The 17,174-nt window shown below is 50.4% G+C and overlaps 6 protein-coding genes across 6 annotated transcripts; 2 read left to right on the forward strand and 4 right to left on the reverse strand.

Moving 5' to 3' along the window:
• Positions 1–59: 59 nt before the first annotated feature.
• VE01_01522 (uncharacterized protein) lies at positions 60–2,953 on the reverse strand. Its single transcript, XM_018271043.2, has 3 exons — positions 2,675–2,953; positions 1,436–2,620; positions 60–1,324 (listed from the first exon to the last, which is right to left on the reverse strand). The coding sequence occupies exons 1-3, from the start codon at positions 2,789–2,791 to the stop codon at positions 218–220; spliced, it is 2,409 nt and encodes an 802-aa protein (XP_018134037.1). The 5' UTR covers positions 2,792–2,953; the 3' UTR covers positions 60–217.
• Positions 2,954–3,344: 391 nt separating this feature from the next.
• Positions 3,345–5,172, reverse strand: VE01_01523 (uncharacterized protein). The gene is made up of 2 exons (XM_059463369.1): positions 4,707–5,172; positions 3,345–4,648 (listed from the first exon to the last, which is right to left on the reverse strand). The coding sequence occupies exon 2, from the start codon at positions 4,594–4,596 to the stop codon at positions 3,736–3,738; it is 861 nt and encodes a 286-aa protein (XP_059320024.1). The 5' UTR covers positions 4,597–4,648; positions 4,707–5,172; the 3' UTR covers positions 3,345–3,735.
• A 547-nt stretch (positions 5,173–5,719) lies between these two features.
• On the reverse strand, positions 5,720–7,550 carry LAT1 (pyruvate dehydrogenase complex dihydrolipoamide acetyltransferase component (E2)). Its single transcript, XM_018271045.2, has 2 exons — positions 7,014–7,550; positions 5,720–6,956 (listed from the first exon to the last, which is right to left on the reverse strand). The coding sequence occupies exons 1-2, from the start codon at positions 7,317–7,319 to the stop codon at positions 5,883–5,885; spliced, it is 1,380 nt and encodes a 459-aa protein (XP_018134039.1). The 5' UTR covers positions 7,320–7,550; the 3' UTR covers positions 5,720–5,882.
• Positions 7,469–13,638, forward strand: SEC7 (guanine nucleotide exchange protein for ADP-robosylation factor). The gene is made up of 2 exons (XM_018271046.2): positions 7,469–9,156; positions 9,213–13,638. The coding sequence occupies exons 1-2, from the start codon at positions 7,882–7,884 to the stop codon at positions 13,449–13,451; spliced, it is 5,514 nt and encodes a 1,837-aa protein (XP_018134038.2). The 5' UTR covers positions 7,469–7,881; the 3' UTR covers positions 13,452–13,638.
• A 25-nt stretch (positions 13,639–13,663) lies between these two features.
• MET8 (Bifunctional dehydrogenase and ferrochelatase) lies at positions 13,664–14,656 on the reverse strand. Its single transcript, XM_018271047.2, has 3 exons — positions 14,515–14,656; positions 13,980–14,461; positions 13,664–13,930 (listed from the first exon to the last, which is right to left on the reverse strand). The coding sequence occupies exons 1-3, from the start codon at positions 14,614–14,616 to the stop codon at positions 13,792–13,794; spliced, it is 723 nt and encodes a 240-aa protein (XP_018134041.1). The 5' UTR covers positions 14,617–14,656; the 3' UTR covers positions 13,664–13,791.
• PEP7 (carboxypeptidase Y-deficient) lies at positions 14,356–17,145 on the forward strand. The gene is made up of 3 exons (XM_018271048.2): positions 14,356–15,092; positions 15,143–16,031; positions 16,095–17,145. The coding sequence occupies exons 1-3, from the start codon at positions 14,637–14,639 to the stop codon at positions 16,871–16,873; spliced, it is 2,124 nt and encodes a 707-aa protein (XP_018134040.1). The 5' UTR covers positions 14,356–14,636; the 3' UTR covers positions 16,874–17,145.
• The last annotated feature ends 29 nt before the right edge of the window (positions 17,146–17,174 follow it).

A 17,174-nucleotide genomic window follows, 5' to 3' on the forward strand; every position in this document is an offset into this window, starting at 1 on the left:
GCCCCTGAGCCTCACTTACAGACATGTGCACCCAAACTTTAAATCGGCACGACAAAAAAGGAACATCCCGCCCAAGTTATCAGCGAGGGCAATTTTAATTTATCTAAAGTAAATAAGGACTTTGAGAACAAGCCACTAACGGCGTAATACATCGTCGAAAATAACATCCCATCCGATTATCCGAATCCAGCCCCCAACACATACCCCATCTTTCCACCTAAGCACTAACAACCGACTCTCCTCCAGGGTATGTCGCCTCATACTCCAAGATCAACTTGCACCCTCTCCCAGGGTTAATCTTGACATTAAAGTTGATCTCCCCGCCCTTCTTCGCCGTCGCAACCGCAGATCCCCACTTACTATCCTTCCCATAAACACCCGCCCTCACCGCGCCCAATGCGCTCTTCCCCGCCGCCAGCGAACCAATACTCTCCCTCGGTTTATCCCCATCCTTCGGCGCCCCAGCCAACACCGCATCGCCGCCAATCCGCAACCCCCTCGGCGTCATGATCTCGATCTTCAGACGCTCTTCCTCGCTAATAGGCACCTGCTCTAGAAGCGTGAGTTCCACGATGGTGTTGCTCTTGGTATTAGTGAGCGTGGCGACGCGGGTGAAAACCTCGCAGTTCTCCTTTGTAAAGAGACCGCTCGAGGAGCGCTGGACGGAAGGACGAGAGTATCCCACTGTGACGGCGGGGTCGACGCCGAGGTTGAGCGTGAAGGAGTCGCCGGCGGTGCAGCGTGGGATTGTTGACTGGCCCAAGAAGGACCCGTCGACGGTCAGACCGGCGCTGCCCTTCAGGAGGGTGATCTTCGAGGTGTTACGCAGCTTGGCTTTGAGGAACGCATCAGCGCGCAACTTGGGCACTACAATGTGGCTGAATACCACGGCCTTGAACTCCACGCGGGCGATCTTATGCTTAGTTGCTGTGCTGACGGGCGAGAGGGTCTTCAAGCTCGGGAGGTCGTAGGTGGTTGTTAGGCCTGACTCCTCGAAGCTGCTCTCCTCGAACAAGAGGGCAGGTTCGATAATTCCCCCAAGAGTCGCGCCATCAGCATCATCGGCATAATAACCGCCCTCCTCCTCATCTTCGTTCTCGTACTCTTCCGCGCCTCCTCCTCCATGTGCCTGCCCCCCGAAGCCTCTGCGCGACACCTGCTTTTTCTTGGACGACGAGCTGAATAATCCTGATGGAGCAGCTCCTGGTGGCGGTGGTGGCATGCTACCAAAACCTCTAGTCGTTGGAGCTGCCAGCGAGGCCATAGCCATTGGGGCGGGGTGTTGTGGAGGTGCAGAACTTCTCAACCTCCGTGCCTCTGAAGCCTGTATATATAATAGTTGATTAGCATGCGCCCTTTTCTGTATCTGACTATGAGGGGGACGAAATCGGATATCCTGACGAAACATAACACGGTTTTCTTGAAGGGGGCTTACAGCTTCATAGTGGACGTCTTGCGGCGGTCTGAAAGCATGTTTTGCAAGAGGCACAACATCGCGGTCGATTCCAAACAGCTCATTTCGGGGTTGGTAGACCTGTGGTGGGAGCTCTTTGCGGGTTTGGTGGGCTTGGTTTATCTCGTCGCTTGATTGGAGAGCGGCGTTATAGCCATGGTACCCATCGCCCCTGACGAGACGAATGTGCCATGGCTGTAGCGTAGGGATGGTATCCGACAGCCCTTGGTAAGAGGATTGCGAGGTCGAGAGAACGACCTTGGCATCACGCCAGGTCTCAGATGTCACATTGGTGAGCTCAGCAGAATAGTCGAGCGTTCCCGTATTGGTGACTGTATTGAGACTCAGATCGTATCGTGGGGTCCATGACGCAGAATATGTGATATAGGAAAGTAAAAGATTGATCTCTGCCGTATCAAATGAATCATCGGATTTAGTGACTTCCGGAACTTTGACCGTGCTATCGATGGAGCTGCGTCTTGATGAAGCCGGCGTAAATCCAGAAGGCGCTTCGAGGCTGATTGTAATTTTGAATACCTTCTTTGGCCAAAATTTGACTCGCTCTTTGCGGATCCTGGCTTTCTCTTCTGCCTTTTCACGCCTCTTGCGCTCTTCCTTCTCTCTCGCCTTAGCCTTCTCCTTTTCTGCCTTCGCCTTCGCCTTTCGCGACTCTCGAGTGAGCCGATGCTGCTCTTTGGCCAATTCACCAAGTCTCGTCCCGATTTCCTGAATTCTCTTATCCGCAGTAGTCTTCTCCGCAAAAATCTTTGCTCGCTCATCACGATAACCATCAGTTACCTCGCTCAGATTGATTGCGTTCTTGGCGCAAGCTTGGTTTGTGAGATACAAATCAACCATGGTCAACCGCCTGGAGACGTTATTTTGGATTTCATATTGCTGCTCGGCTTCATTCTCAAGCTTTGCCGTTTCGTCAGCAACCTCCTTCAGCCGACCAGTCACCTTCTCCGCCTCAGCATCGGACTCCTCCTCTGACGTCTCATTGTCAGACTCATCTTCGTCGGGGTAGATATCAGCGTAGACTTCCGGGTTTGGCACCAGCTCAACGGTGAGATCAGTGATGGTAGCCGCTCCAGTTCCATCAACCTTGATGGAATGCTCATCACAGGTAGGAGTCAACCCGATGATGGTAACTTGGTTTGGGCCAGGCTATTGTCATGTGTCAGTTATAATTCTACGTGATAGCTAGGAGAATAAACTTACCTTCAACGAGACGCCATTAACATTGCGGACGATTTGAGCTTTGGTAGGATACAACGTGACGCTTTTCGTGCCTAGCTTTCTTATAGAAAACTCTTGTTTTGGGATCTGAGCCTCCATCGTGAAATGTGAAGATACTGGTTAGAGGCGGATATGAGACAATGATCAGTGCGAAATTGTTTGATAACTAGTGGGATTGTTGACAAGGCAAAGAGGGCAAATATTGTTTTAAATGTCAAATATCAAGAGGAAGAGAAGTACGAAGAGAAGGAAAGACGAATACTTATATGTCTTGGACAAAGAGCGATGACCCATCTTGGAAAGTTAAGCATGTTGGTGCCTGGCTAGGTACGGGGCTTTGAAAGCGGGGATGTGGCGGTGGCTGTGGGTCGCCATCGGGAAAGACCAAGCTGCATAACTGGAAATCAACGTAACACGCCAATGCAACACATCATCGCTGGGAGAAGCTGAGAAACAACAGCTATGCGCCCTGATATACAACAGCGCTGCATAATTGTCGCTTATGCAGGGATTTCGGAGATCCGTTTTGTAGACCTCTGCCCATGGCGCAAAGGGTTCTGGATCATAGCTCTTGAAGCCAGATACCATTGCCACCATCAGTCTCGGGTCCTTTTCCTTGAACGGTTTCGGTAGCTCGTTTGATGGGTTTGTAAGACTAATGAGAAGGGATCGATCAGGAGGGATCGATCTAGCTCAACTCTGTCCTAGGTCTACTTAGAAAACTTCCCTCTAAAAACGTCCCTGATCCACAGCTTGAACACATCATATTTCACGAGTTCCTCCAGGTGATACTCGGCGCTGATGTTATAGTTCGTGTTGCCCTTGAGGATCTGAATGTTATATTTCACGTAACTGCCTTGGTAGATGAATTGGTGTCCGATCTCCGTTGAGCCATCAATCTCGCGTGGTTTCGCGGTCCCAGCGACAAACCAGACATTAGCCCGCTTGAAATTGCCAACTTCTTCATTAGTCTCCGGCATATCCATTTGAGTACCTAGCCGTCAAGTAGATTATTAGACAGATAGCTATCTATATGCTTGCTATTACCACCACCGCCTCTTAATTATGCCCAATTGGTAAGCAGTTACGAGTTGCGTGTCTTCCTTCAACCCCCATGAACGCTCTAACTGAGGCAGCATATTGTCCGGCTTCATCTCGTCCTCCCACACCAGCTCCCTCTTACACCTCCCCCAATCGCTCTCTTCTCGATTCTGAAGCAGCATGTGATACCACAGGCTGTACGCTTCTGGTTGATTCTCGAAACCATCATCGACCCCGACCACATACTTCAGCCTCAGCATCTCCAGCGCCCCTTCGCGCACCAGCCACTCCAACTGATTAAGCATCAGTATGATTTGCCAACCATGGAAACGTTTCACGTCCCACACATTCCCGATTACCATCTCGACGCGCTGGATCCCCTGGCGAGCCGGACCAAGATACGCCAGCACTTCGCACCCAACCGCGTAGTCAGGGAGGACGAGCGTGTTAGCAGCCCAGAATCTGCCGGCGGTTTCAGCATGGAGCTGGCGGTTGACGAGAGGGAGGGAGTGGGCGAGTGGGAGGAGTGTTGGGGAGAGGAGCTCCGAGGTGGTAGGGGCGCAGGGAACGAGGTGCAGAGTCCTGGTGACAGCAACGCGGAGGGCGGCGGCGTAGGCGGGGACGTCGTAGGTGGTGGCGGTGTAGTAGGGGTCCTCTGTTGACCGAGGAAGGGGAAGGGGCCGTATGGCAGTCCAGACGAAGGGCGATGGCGGGTTAGCGGCGGGGAAGGTGCGGTAGTAGACGGGGAGGACGCGTGAGGTGGGGGAGACGAGGCATAGCTCCCAGATGAGATCTCGGATTTCGCGGGGGAGGGTAAGTAGGGTGGGTGGTGTTTTGGCGTCCGTCGGGGTCGTGGATGCCATGATCTTGTTCGATCAGATATTGGGCAGGCAGGCGACTGAAAGTATCACATATCTATTACATGTAAGTCCTGCACCGAACCTGTGATCTGTCGATATAATTCTATACACACATGATAAATCGTGTTGTATGTAGGATCCTCCTAATCTGGCGTTGAATTAAAGTCCGCCGTGCTTCACACTTCCTGCTTCATAAAATATCGATGCAGCTGGCCTAATCAAGTCTTTGTGATCGGTTGATATGGAAGATCGAAATGACACTGTAGTATATTTCTCTCCTAGCCAGAGTAAGTAGGCAAATCCAACGATGGTAAATAAACAGTAATGGACGGTTTGGTGGACATCACGAGAGAACCTATGAGACTCAGCCTCGTACATTGCACTTCTCGAGAAGCTTAGCTCTACTCATGCCGCTTCAAAACCAGGCTGAGGCTGTGAGCAAACCCGAAAGGGCGGTGGCTGCACCCTAAAGCACTCCAAAGTAACACAGTATGCCTTGTAGACTTTCATCATATAGGTTGAAGGCGACCAGCGTATTCACAGCTTAGAAGTGCAAAAGGAAGCTCGATCTAGATTGTGATATCGTGTACAAATATCACTAACGGACGAGATCCATGTCTAATACTTATTGTTGTTCATATTCGTGGTACGGCAGTTAAAGCCCTACCAAAGTCATACCAACATACCTATGTAGGTACTTTGTGTTAACTAAAGGGGATATAACCAAGGTCCCGTACGGTCCGTTTAGCATTCATTTATGAGATACATATAATTTTCCTTTTCCTTTCAAAAGACACAAAATCATCCTCCTCAGTGACGATATGCGACGCTATCCAGAGCTGCCCGCAGATCCCTATACGCATGGAGAGTAGCTGGTGGCGGGTTGTTGAACTATGTGGGTTCGTCCATCATGTCTCTGCCCCTCACGCACAGCCTCACTCGTATGGCGCCACAAATTTCTCCGCACATTTCTCCGCACGTAAACAATACATTTTTCAAAAAGGAGGGTTATCACGAAATGGGTTGCTTTTAATGATGGAAAAATGCAAAAGGCTGCCTGCCCTACTACGCCATGCTTATCATATTTTAGTGGTATTACGTCTTAGTAGTTTCATCACAAGTGTAGTTCCGTGTTATCATGCACTATTAAGACTGGAATGGGGAAGACGTGTTCAAGCTTTTAATGCAGTCTCCTGAATTTATGTTGCTCAGGATATACATAGAAAAATTTGTTGTTGTACAAAGTGTCAGCGCCATCTCCCATCATTATACCCCCTGCCTTCTCTCCTCTACAACAGGAGCTCAAGAGGGTTCTCGACAACCTTCTTGAACTCACGGATCCACTCGCCGCCAACAGCACCATCCACAACCCTGTGGTCGAAGCTGCCGGTAACAACGATCTGGTCGTCCCATTCAATAGACGATCCCTCCTCGGTCTCAACTGGGATGGCAACCTTCTTGGTAGTGCCAACAGCCAAAATGCCAGCCTGGGGTGGGTTGATGATGGCAGTGAAGCGGTCGATGGCAGAGTTCATGCCCATGTTGCTGATGGTGAAGGTTCCGCCCTGGTACTCCTCTGGCTTCAGCTTGCCGTCTCTGGCGCGCTTGCCGAGATCCTTAACGGCGGCAGAGATGCTGGCGAGGCCAAGTCCCTCAGCGTTCTTGACGATAGGGGTCATAAGACCGACTGGGGTGGAGACAGCGACGCTGATGTCAACGTTGTTGAACTGGCGGATGTAACCGTCTCTCCAGCTGGAGTTGACAGCTGGCACCTTCTTGCAAGCAACAGCGCAGGCCTTGATCAGGAGATCGTTGACGGAGAGCTTGTACTGTCCATCAGCAGTGGAGTTGAGGGACTGGCGGAGCTTAAGGAGCTTGGTAACCGAAACCGACGAGGCAACGAAGAAGTGTGGGCTCTGGTTCCACGACTCCTGGAGGCGGCTTCCAATGACCTTGCGCATGGAGGTGGTCTCGATGTCCGTGTAAGAGGCAGCAGCAGGCGCGGCAGCGGCGCTAGTGGCAGCACCCGAAGAGGCCTTCTTAACATCCTCCTCCGTAATGCGTCCGCCGGAACCGGTGCCCTTGACGGAGCTGATCTTGACGCCGTTGGACTTAGCCAGACGCTGAGCAGCGGGGCTGGCATTGGGCTCACGGTCCAGGGCGGACTGGAGCTTGCCTCCGCTGGATGCAGACTCCTCAGCAGCGGGTGTTGGGGCTGGCTTGGGTGCCGCTGGGGTCGACTCCTTCGACTCGGAAGCTTGCTCCTTTGGTGCCTCAGCGGCAGCTTGTCCACCAGCATCCTCAATTGTGAAATCCGCGAACGCCGATGCGTCCTCCCCCTCTTCGATCATGACCGCAATTGGCTGTATCGGATCAGCGGACAGCTCCAAGTATTATGTGTATGGGAATTGGGGACTTACGTTGCCAACTGCGATGTCCTTCGAGCCAGAATCCTTCAGAATCTTGGCCAAAACACCCTCCTCCTGGAACTCAAAGTCCATCTGTGCCTTATCGGTCTCAATCTCCACCAAGACATCACCAGGTACGATTGCATCACCGGCCTTTTTCTGCCACTGGCCAATGTTACCGGAAGTCATCGTCGGCGACAGCGCTGGCATAGAGACGATCGAGTGTGGAGGGTATGACTTCGCAGCGTAACATCTTGCGAATTGAAAAGGGAGGTTTGTGGACTGAAGCGCCCGTCGCCTGAGTACTGCTGTGAACATTGTGACGGATGGAGCGCTCGCTGCTCGCGAATGTGAATTAAATGACACTAAGAGGAAGAGGAGACCTCAATTGATGAATTTGAGGGGTGAGGAGAAAGAAGAGCGAGCCTTGTGGATGAAGTCGTGTGGCTCTGACGGGACTTAGAGACCGCTCGAATTCAAAATGTCGCGGATATGTTGGGTTGAACTCCGAAGCTTGAGGATTTTCCGTAATCTCGCTCTAGTCGCATACGGTATAGCTCATTCAACACTCGATGGAGGATATTGATTGGCTGTGACGGGTTAATAATCGACCGAGAATCCGACCGGCGGAGCGCGGGAGGATCCATGGAGGACAAGGCGATTAGGCGTGTTCAAGGTACCCAGGTATAGACGAGAATAGCTGTGAAGGCACCCTAAGGACTGCGACCTGTCCTTGCCAATAATTATTTCCAGTCTCTCACGTTCAACTTATTCCGTGATACCGCGGCCATCGCGATTTAATTATATTTTATAAGGGCGACAAGGTCCTACTTCTCTTTAACGATACCCCCAGGAACGAGCTCACGATTGGAATGGCTTAATGGGAGAAAACGGAACGGACATCATGAGCTCCATCGTATTTGTTGTGTCAGCTCTGGATGCTATCGCCGCATCCAAGGAGGCGCACAAGAAGCCTCAACTCGGCGAGGCGACAAAGAAGGCTCTTGCCGATATAAAAGCTCTCGAACCTCAACTACCAGACCCGGAGGTCCTCTTCATTCCCTTGCAGCTTGCGACCCTATCGTCGAATATTGCGCTTACGACGACTGCCCTCGACTGCATTGGGAAGCTGATTAGCTACTCATACTTTTCGCTCCCATCCACAACCCCGACAGAGAACGATGCCGACAAGGCACCTCTAATTGAACGAGCAATCGACACAATATGCAACTGCTTCCAGGGCGAAAGCACGCCGGTGGAGGTCCAGCTACAGATTGTGAAGTCTCTCTTGGCAGCTGTGCTGAATGACAAGATTGTGGTTCATGGAGCTGGCCTCCTGAAAGCTGTGCGACAAGTTTACAATGTCTTCCTCCTGTCGAAAAACAGCGCCAACCAACAAGTTGCCCAAGGCACATTGACGCAGATGGTCGGCACAGTCTTCGAGAGGGTCAAGACAAGGATACACATGAAAGAGGCCAGGGCAAACCTGTCAAAGCTTGGGAAAGATACTGCAAACGGCAGCTCCGTAACAGTTAATGCTTCGGAAGCCGAGAGTATAGCAGATGCAGATACGGAGAAGGTGGATGCGGATGCGGAACCAGAGACTACTCCTCCAGGGGAAGAAGGCCCCAAGCTCACACTGAAGGATCTGGAGCACAGGAAAGATTTCGACGACTCGCATATGGGCGATGGACCTACGATGGTCACACAGCTGAAGCAAGCCAGAAAGGCCTCTCGAGCTACTTCGAATCAAACCTCGGTTGAAGATGGTTCGGATGAGACCAACGACGACGAAATGGAGGATGAGGTCTACATTAGGGACGCATACCTCGTCTTCCGTTCATTCTGCAACCTGAGCACAAAGATTTTGCCTGCCGACCAATTATTTGATCTGAAGAGCCAAGCGATGCGATCCAAGCTAATATCTCTTCACCTCATCCACACCCTGTTGAATAACCATGTCTTGGTGTTCACCTCGCCGCTATGCACCATCACCAATAGCAAAAACAACGAGCAGACAAGCTTTCTACAGGCGGTTAAGTTTTATCTATGCCTGAGCATTACACGGAACGGTGCCAGTTCTGCGGATCGAGCTTATGAAGTATGCTGCGAGATTTTCTGGCTGATGCTGAAATATATGCGTGCGCCATTTAAGGTATAGGTTCACCGTTGATGTTATACTTCTGTCATTTTCTAACAAGCAAACTACAGAAAGAAATAGAGGTTTTCCTCAACGAAATATACTTCGCTCTTATTGAGAGACGGAGTGCGCCCCTTAGCCAAAAGATATACTTCATGGGTATCTTGCAAAGGTTCTGCGCTGATCCAAGAGCTCTTGTGGAAACTTACCTCAATTATGACTGCGATCGAGCAGCTCTGGACAATATGTTTCAAAGGCTTATCGAAGACCTTTCGAAGGCATCCAGCACCTCGGTCACTATTAGCCCGATCCTCCAGCAACAGTATGAGGACCGTGCCAACAAGGGGCCCATCGACTGGCAATCCAAGGGAGCAATGCCGCCGCCCCTTTCGACAATGTATATGAGTAATTACAGCGAGAATGAGTCGGAAGTGCCAAAAGAGTACATTGTAAAGCGTCAGGCCTTGGATTGTCTTGTGGAGACTCTAAGGTCATTGGTAAATTGGTCCCAACAAGGCATTGCTGATGTCACGGCACCAGCGCCTGACAGTCTGGATCCTCGAGTTTCGACAGACGATTTTAGAGCTTCGATTGATCCATCTGGAGGAGATTCAGCATCAAAATCGGGCGATGGTAACACTCCGTCCTCGGCCTCCACACCTATTCCCGAAGATGACCCAGACCAGCTAGAAAAGGTGAAGCAAAGGAAAACTGCCATGGCCAATGCCATCAAACAGTTTAATTTCAAACCTAAACGAGGCATAAAGCTTCTACTTTCTGGGGGGTTCATTCCAAGCGAAAGCCCCGAAGATATTGCCAAGTTTCTCTTAATGGATGACAGGCTGGATAAAGCTCAAATCGGCGAGTTTCTCGGAGAAGGTGACCCAAAGAACATCGAAATCATGCACGCTTTTGTGGATGCTATGGATTTCACGAAACGCCGATTTGTAGACGCACTTCGCCAGTTCTTGCAGTCGTTCCGACTTCCCGGAGAGGCTCAGAAGATCGATCGTTTCATGCTTAAGTTTGCAAATCGCTACGTTACTGGCAACCCGAACGCCTTTGCGAATGCTGATACTGCATACGTGCTGGCATATTCCGTGATCCTGCTAAACACTGATCTTCATAGCTCCAAAGTCGCCAAACGCATGACCAAGGAAGACTTCATCAAGAACAACCGTGGAATCAACGACAACGCTAACTTACCTGACGACTACCTGAATGGCATCTATGATGAGATTCAGGGCAACGAAATCGTACTGAGAAGTGAGCAAGAAGCCGCAGCTGCTATGGGAATAGCACCTCCTCAAACTGGTGGCGGCATTGCCTCCGGCCTCGGTCAAGCTCTTGCAACTGTTGGCCGTGACCTCCAGCGCGAGGCCTACTTGCAGCAAGCTGAAGAGATCTCGATTAGATCCGAGCAGCTCTTCAAAACCCTCTTCAGAAACCAGCGACGCAATGCTGCCAATTCTGGCGCCCCAAAATTCATTCCTGCTACGTCTTTCAAGCATGTTGGACCAATGTTCGAGGTCACATGGATGTCCTTCTTTTCTGGGTTGTCTGGACAGATGCAAACTGCCCATAACTTGGAAATTATCAAGCTCTGCATGGAAGGCATGAAGCTAGCGGTCCGCATTGCCTGCCTATTCGACCTGGAGACCCCCCGCGAGGCATTCATATCCGCCTTAAAGAACTCAACCAACCTTAATAATTTGCCAGAAATGATGGCGAAGAACGTGGAGGCGCTGAAGGTGCTTCTGGAAATAGCCCAGACTGAAGGAAATGTCCTCAAGGAGTCGTGGAAGGACATCCTTATGTGCATCAGCCAACTTGATCGGCTACAGCTCATCTCTGGGGGTGTCGATGAAAGGGCGATTCCAGATGTGTCGAAAGCTCGCATTGTGACAGCCCGACCAAATCCTGATGAGCCAAGAAAATCTTCCGCGAGCCAAAGACCTCGCCAGAGGCCGCGCTCCACCACACAGACTGGCTACTCCGTTGAAATCGCACTCGAAAGCCGTTCCGATGAGGTCATCAAGGGTGTTGATAGGATATTCACCAACACCGCGAATTTATCAGGAGAGGCAATCGTTCACTTTGTTAGAGCCCTGACGGAAGTCAGCTGGGAGGAAATCAAAATATCAGGACAGAATGAATCGCCAAGAACTTACAGTCTCCAAAAGCTTGTGGAAATCAGCTACTACAACATGACCCGAGTTCGTTTTGAGTGGACAAACATTTGGCTTATTCTTGGCGAGCACTTCAACAAAGTTGGCACTCATAACAACACCGCCGTTGTATTCTTTGCCCTCGATTCTTTGCGACAACTGTCAATGCGTTTCATGGAAATGGAGGAGCTTCCTGGTTTCAAGTTCCAGAAGGATTTCCTCAAGCCTTTCGAGCATGTCATGGCATACAGCAATGTGGTTGCCGTGAAAGACATGGCTCTTCGTTGTCTCATTCAAATGATCCAAGCACGTGGCGAGAACATCCGTTCTGGATGGAGGACGATGTTCGCGGTTTTCACAGTGGCGGCAAGAGAGCCGTATGAGAGCATTGTTAATCTTGCATTTGACAATGTCAACCAGGTCTACAAGACCCGCTTTGGTGTTGTCATCTCACAAGCTGCCTTCCCCGATCTCGTCGTTTGTCTCACGGAATTCTCAAAGAATATGAGGTTCCAAAAGAAGGGTCTTCAAGCCATGGAAACGCTCAAGTCAATTATCCCAAAGATGCTAAAGACACCCGAGTGCCCTCTCTCCCTAAGATCTACGGCCAATTCTGACGGCTCAATTCCGGCGAAGGATGGGCCCAAGAACGAGCCAAGCCGTGCTTCGCAAGAAGAGGCTTTCTGGTTCCCAGTCTTATTTGCTTTCCATGATGTGCTCATGACTGGAGAAGACCTCGAAATCAGATCAAACTCGCTCAACTATCTCTTCGATTCCCTCATTAAGTATGGTGGTGACTTCCCGCCTGATTTCTGGGACATCGTTTGGAGGCAACTGTTGTACCCGATCTTCATGGTGTTGAAGTCCAAATCCGAGCTTTCAAATGTTTTAAAGCACGAAGAACTCTCTGTATGGTTATCAACAACCATGATCCAAGCGCTTCGCAGTATGATCACGTTATTTACGCACTATTTCGAAGCACTTGAATATATGCTGGATAGGTTTTTGGACCTTTTGGCACTTTGCATCTGTCAAGAGAACGACACAATTGCGAGGATTGGTAGCAACTGTCTGCAGCAACTTATACTACAGAATGTGACGAAGTTCAAGCCCGAGCACTGGGCGAAGGTGGTTGGATGCTTTGTCAACCTCTTCAAGAAGACCACCGCGTACGAGCTTTTCTCCGCTGCGACCAACCCGTCCACTCCATCCCTTTCATCGACTGGTTTCGAAAATGGACCCGTCGATGCGGATGGTGCCGACAGCCCTGAAGTTTCTTCCTTGAAGATAAACGGAGCAAATGGAGCGAACGGCTCCGTCGGTTCAGATTCAGGAAGTATGTTGGACGACGAGGGAGCAGGCCCGTCGGCGACCAACTCAGCATCGGGATTGGAAGACTACAAGCCACAGAGTGATGTTCAACAGCAGCCTATTCCGGTCACAGCAGCCCGTCGACGCTTCTTCAACCAAATTATAACTCAATGCGTTCTGCAGCTTCTGATGATTGAAACGGTCAACGAGCTGTTTTCAAACGATGCAGTATATGCTCAAATTCCAAGCCCCGAACTTTTACGGCTGATGGGTCTTTTGAAGTCGAGTTTTCTTTTCGCAAAGAAGTTCAACAACGACAAGGATCTGCGCATGCGGTTGTGGAGAGAAGGCTTCATGAAGCAGCCACCGAACTTGCTGAAGCAGGAAAGTGGAAGCGCCTCGACTTATGTCAGTATCCTTTTGAGGATGTATCATGACGAGAGCGATGAGAGGAAGCGCAGCCGCAACGACACCGAGGCAGCGCTTGTCCCTCTGTGCGCAGACATCATCCGCAGTTATACACTGTTGGATGAAGAATCGCAGCAAAGGAACATCATCGCGTGGAGGCCTGTGGTTGTCGATGTGATTGAGGGTTATACTAACTTCCCGGAGGATGGGTTTACTAAACAAATTACTGTGTTCTACCCACTAGCTGTGGACCTCCTGAATAAGGATGTGGGTGTGGATGTCCGCCTGGCGCTACAGGGCCTTCTTAGGAGAGTAGGAGAAACAAAGCTTGGAATTCCTCCTTCGTCCAGGACGACTTCACCAGATGGAATGCTTCGCGGGCCAAACCCGTCAAGATCAAGACGGGCTAGCCGCCGCGACTAAAATCCCGGGATTTGCAGATGAGATGACAAGTTACTGTGACTTGGGTCATCGTTGGTTCTGATCCTGTTTATATTGAGCTGGTTATGCGGATGGTAAAACTGCATATGGTTATGAGGAGCGGTTGTAATACTCTAAATAGATTGTATTGCTTTGTACGATACTTTATATGGTCCTGCACAAAAATGGCAATATATCAATGATTGATTATAAATGCCTATATTTTATGCCCATTTGTTCCGTGAATAGGCGTTTTATATTTTAAATTTATGATTGTCTATTTGCGCTGTGCTAATTTGCATACAAGTAGTAGAGATAATACAGTATTGAACCATCAGCCCAATCAATTATTGTTCAAAGCCTTTATAGATTCAAGTGAAGGGACCTCATTAGGGCCATAGAATTCTAGTAGCCTTGCCATGTCTTCCTCAGTCATGGAACACAAGTCGTCCAAACTGTACGAGTCACTGACCCTTATCATCCTTCGCCACGTTAGTAATCTAAGGGAATCAGGAACAGCCGTTGACATACCAAGACATTCGCTTTGGACCTTCCTCTGGCCGCGGTGCAATTTTCCGAAGCATCTCCCTCAGCTTTCCAACCTTTTCTATGCCTCCCCCAGCATTTGTTGGTAGGTTCGAAGCAATGGAGCGCCTCATTATATTCGCATAACGCGGCCCCTTCCCATTGGTGCTCACCATAACCTGCAGTGGGCCATCTCTGTGCGTACTTCCAAAGTAAAAATCGCACTCCAGTGGTACATCTGCAATGTTTGCCGGAATCCTCCTTTCCTTGCATAACTTCCATACCTGGGTCGAGGCTTCTGGATCGTCGACCGCGGTCAGGACCATATCGACGTCGTCGAGGTCGGAGGGTTCGAATTTACGGTCGACATAGTCGACTTGGCCTTGCTCTATCCTGTATGCCACCTCTTTATTGAGCCCGCTCCGCGGTGATACGACAGTAACCTTCGCATCCGCATTGAGTACGTTTAGTATTCGTCCGGCTGCAACCTACGAAACTCAGTTAGACATCGTCCATGGAAATTGGGCACAAGTGATCTTACCTCGCCGCCTCCCACCACAAGAACCCTCTTGTTCTTAATCTGCCACGCCAATAACAGCGACCCCCCTCCCTGAACCTCTGGAAACGGAGACGGCGGCGTCATATTCTAGTTGTGGCGAAGCTATGATTCACCAAGTGCCCCGCGAGCGAGGTATTTCGGCAGGAGCACCGATAAGCGATAAGGCACTCTTGGCGAAGCACCAACACCACCTGCCGGGGTCAGTGAGGCGGCGGGACCCTGACGGCATCACCATTCGCCCAGAGTCGAATGTGAAGAATCGCGCTGTATCCACTCCCGCCATGGCCGCGCGGAAGCTTGGAGGCGGGAGGATACTGGGGAGCGGGAAGTCGCTGGCGCCGCCGAACACGTCGTCGCATACGAGGTCGTCGAGCCTCCTCAGCATTGGGGAGAGCGTTGTCAGCGTCGACTCAAATGTGAGCACGCCGCTGGGGACGAGCCCGCTGAAGGATGGCGGGAATGATTTGGGATCACGAGTGAGCTTGGATAGTAGGAATGATGGCAATGCGGCGAACACGGGGAGCACGAAGCTCATTTGCCCTATATGCAATGAGGAGATGGTAAGGTTCCAGGCTCCAGGTTCTGGACACCCTACTAATGTGCCGGACAGATGACTCTTTTGCAACTCAATCGACATCTAGATGATGACCACCGAGAGCTACCGCCGGTCGAGCAAGTGGAGGTGAAGAATTGGTTTGAGAAGCAGGTCGTTAAAGCGAAGAAGTTCCAGCCGTTGGTGGTAATAAACCAGAAGCTCAAGGGGCTTGATGTCTTCGAGTCGAACGATTCCCTTGCGGCAATGCCCATACAAACTACATCATCTTCTATCCATAGACCACAGCAATTGGTGGAACAAGTCCGGCAGTCCGACCCAGACGAGGTTGTCACGCGAACACACTGGCAGAAGAACGGATACAATGATGTGTGCACAGAGCCGTCATGCGGCAAGAGGCTGGGTCCTGTCAATGGCAACATCAACTGCAGGAAATGCGGACGCCTTTTCTGCGAAGACCATACCATGTACCAAATGAAGCTGTCGAGATCGGCACAACACGAACCTGTCCGTGGATTCTGGTGCAGGTGCTGCGAAACATGCTACAAATCAAGAGAAGGATATAACGACCACAGCAGCCTTATCAAGAACCATACGGACGCCTTTGCGGCACTACGGAGGCAGAAAGTAGACAAGCACCACCTTGAGATTTCAAGGTTGGAAAAGAGATTGTCGAAACTCACGCACCTACTGGCAAATCCGCCCGAAGATTTGGTTGCAAGTGGTGGAGGTCTCTTATCAGGCTCGCGAAACGACCCACGGAAAGCTATTGAGCAATCCGTGGTTACGTGGGAAGAAGACGCAAAAGTGGCAAAATGTCCGTTCTGCCAACAAGAATTTGGCAACTGGACTTTTAGGAGGCATCACTGCAGGATATGCGGCCGCGTCGTATGTGCTGATTCACGAACTGGATGTTCATCCGAAATTGGCTTAAACGTTAGCAGAAGTATGCATGTTCCTTTCTTGGTTGCAGGCTACTATTACCACGCGGAAGCTTACATTGATACAGATATCCCACCAGGCAGTATAAATATAGATGTTAGGATGTGCCGAGATTGTCGAACGACGATATTCAGCAGGAAAGATTTCGAGGCCGAATTAGTGCATAAACCTACAGTGCAAAAGTCTTACGAGAACCTGATACAGTTTGAGCGAGGTATACGACCACTGCTGGCTAGCTTCCAGAAGACGCTTCCGATGTTACAGGATCCCGACCAACCTCCATCTCACACACAGCTGGCTGAAGCAGCTAAAGTAAGAAAGCGGTTGATCGACTCCTTTGGAAAGTACGATATGGCAGCAAAGCGCATACGGGATCTCCCAACATCGAACGAGACGGAGGCTAAGTTGCAGAAAGCAATATACCAACAAGCGTCGAATTTTCTGCACCTCCATATGCTGCCACTTAAGTCTCTTCCCAAACTACTCAAACATGCCTCACCTCATGGGTCCGGAAACCCAAGGCCAGCGCGTAACGGCGGTGGTGGCGCCCTTGCTGCGATCAAATATAACGACATCGACTCTGCGAGCCAGATGAGCAGCAGCTCCTCTGTCGTAGCTATGGAAGCGGAAGAAAAGGAGCTGCGGGAAAGGTTAATTGTTTTAGAAGAGCAGAAGTTTATGGTTAGCGAAATGATCGCCGATGCGAATAAAAGGCGAAAATTCGACGAGGTTTCCAGCCTGTCGATGAATATGGAGGACTTGAGCAAGGAGATCGATCAGGTTACTGGTATGATTGAGCACTTGGATTTCGCCGGTGCCTATGAAAATGGACAGGTGGGGAGGTGACGGGAGGCAAACCATGGACCAAAGGGCGTTCTCTGAGCGGCGTATTTTGTCTATTGGGTTGATATATTTGGGAGTTCGAGATTTGTTAGGGAGCGAAGACAAGAGATGAGGATGAGGGTATTGATTGGCGCACGACGATGACCGACTTATAAACATAATGTCTTTCATGGACTCTTATCGAGAAAAGAAGAGTGGTCTAGGCAAGTAGCAAACAGAAGTAACCATCAGAAAATATTATATTGATCGCAGAAGCCAAGAATAAAATAAGCACTTTAAAAGAACCGGTTCAGCTCTACAGGGT

Source organism: Pseudogymnoascus verrucosus (assembly GCF_001662655.1).
Source record: "Pseudogymnoascus verrucosus strain UAMH 10579 unplaced genomic scaffold scaffold_4, whole genome shotgun sequence".
In the NCBI taxonomy this organism is placed as follows: Eukaryota; Fungi; Ascomycota; class Leotiomycetes; order Thelebolales; family Thelebolaceae; genus Pseudogymnoascus; species Pseudogymnoascus verrucosus.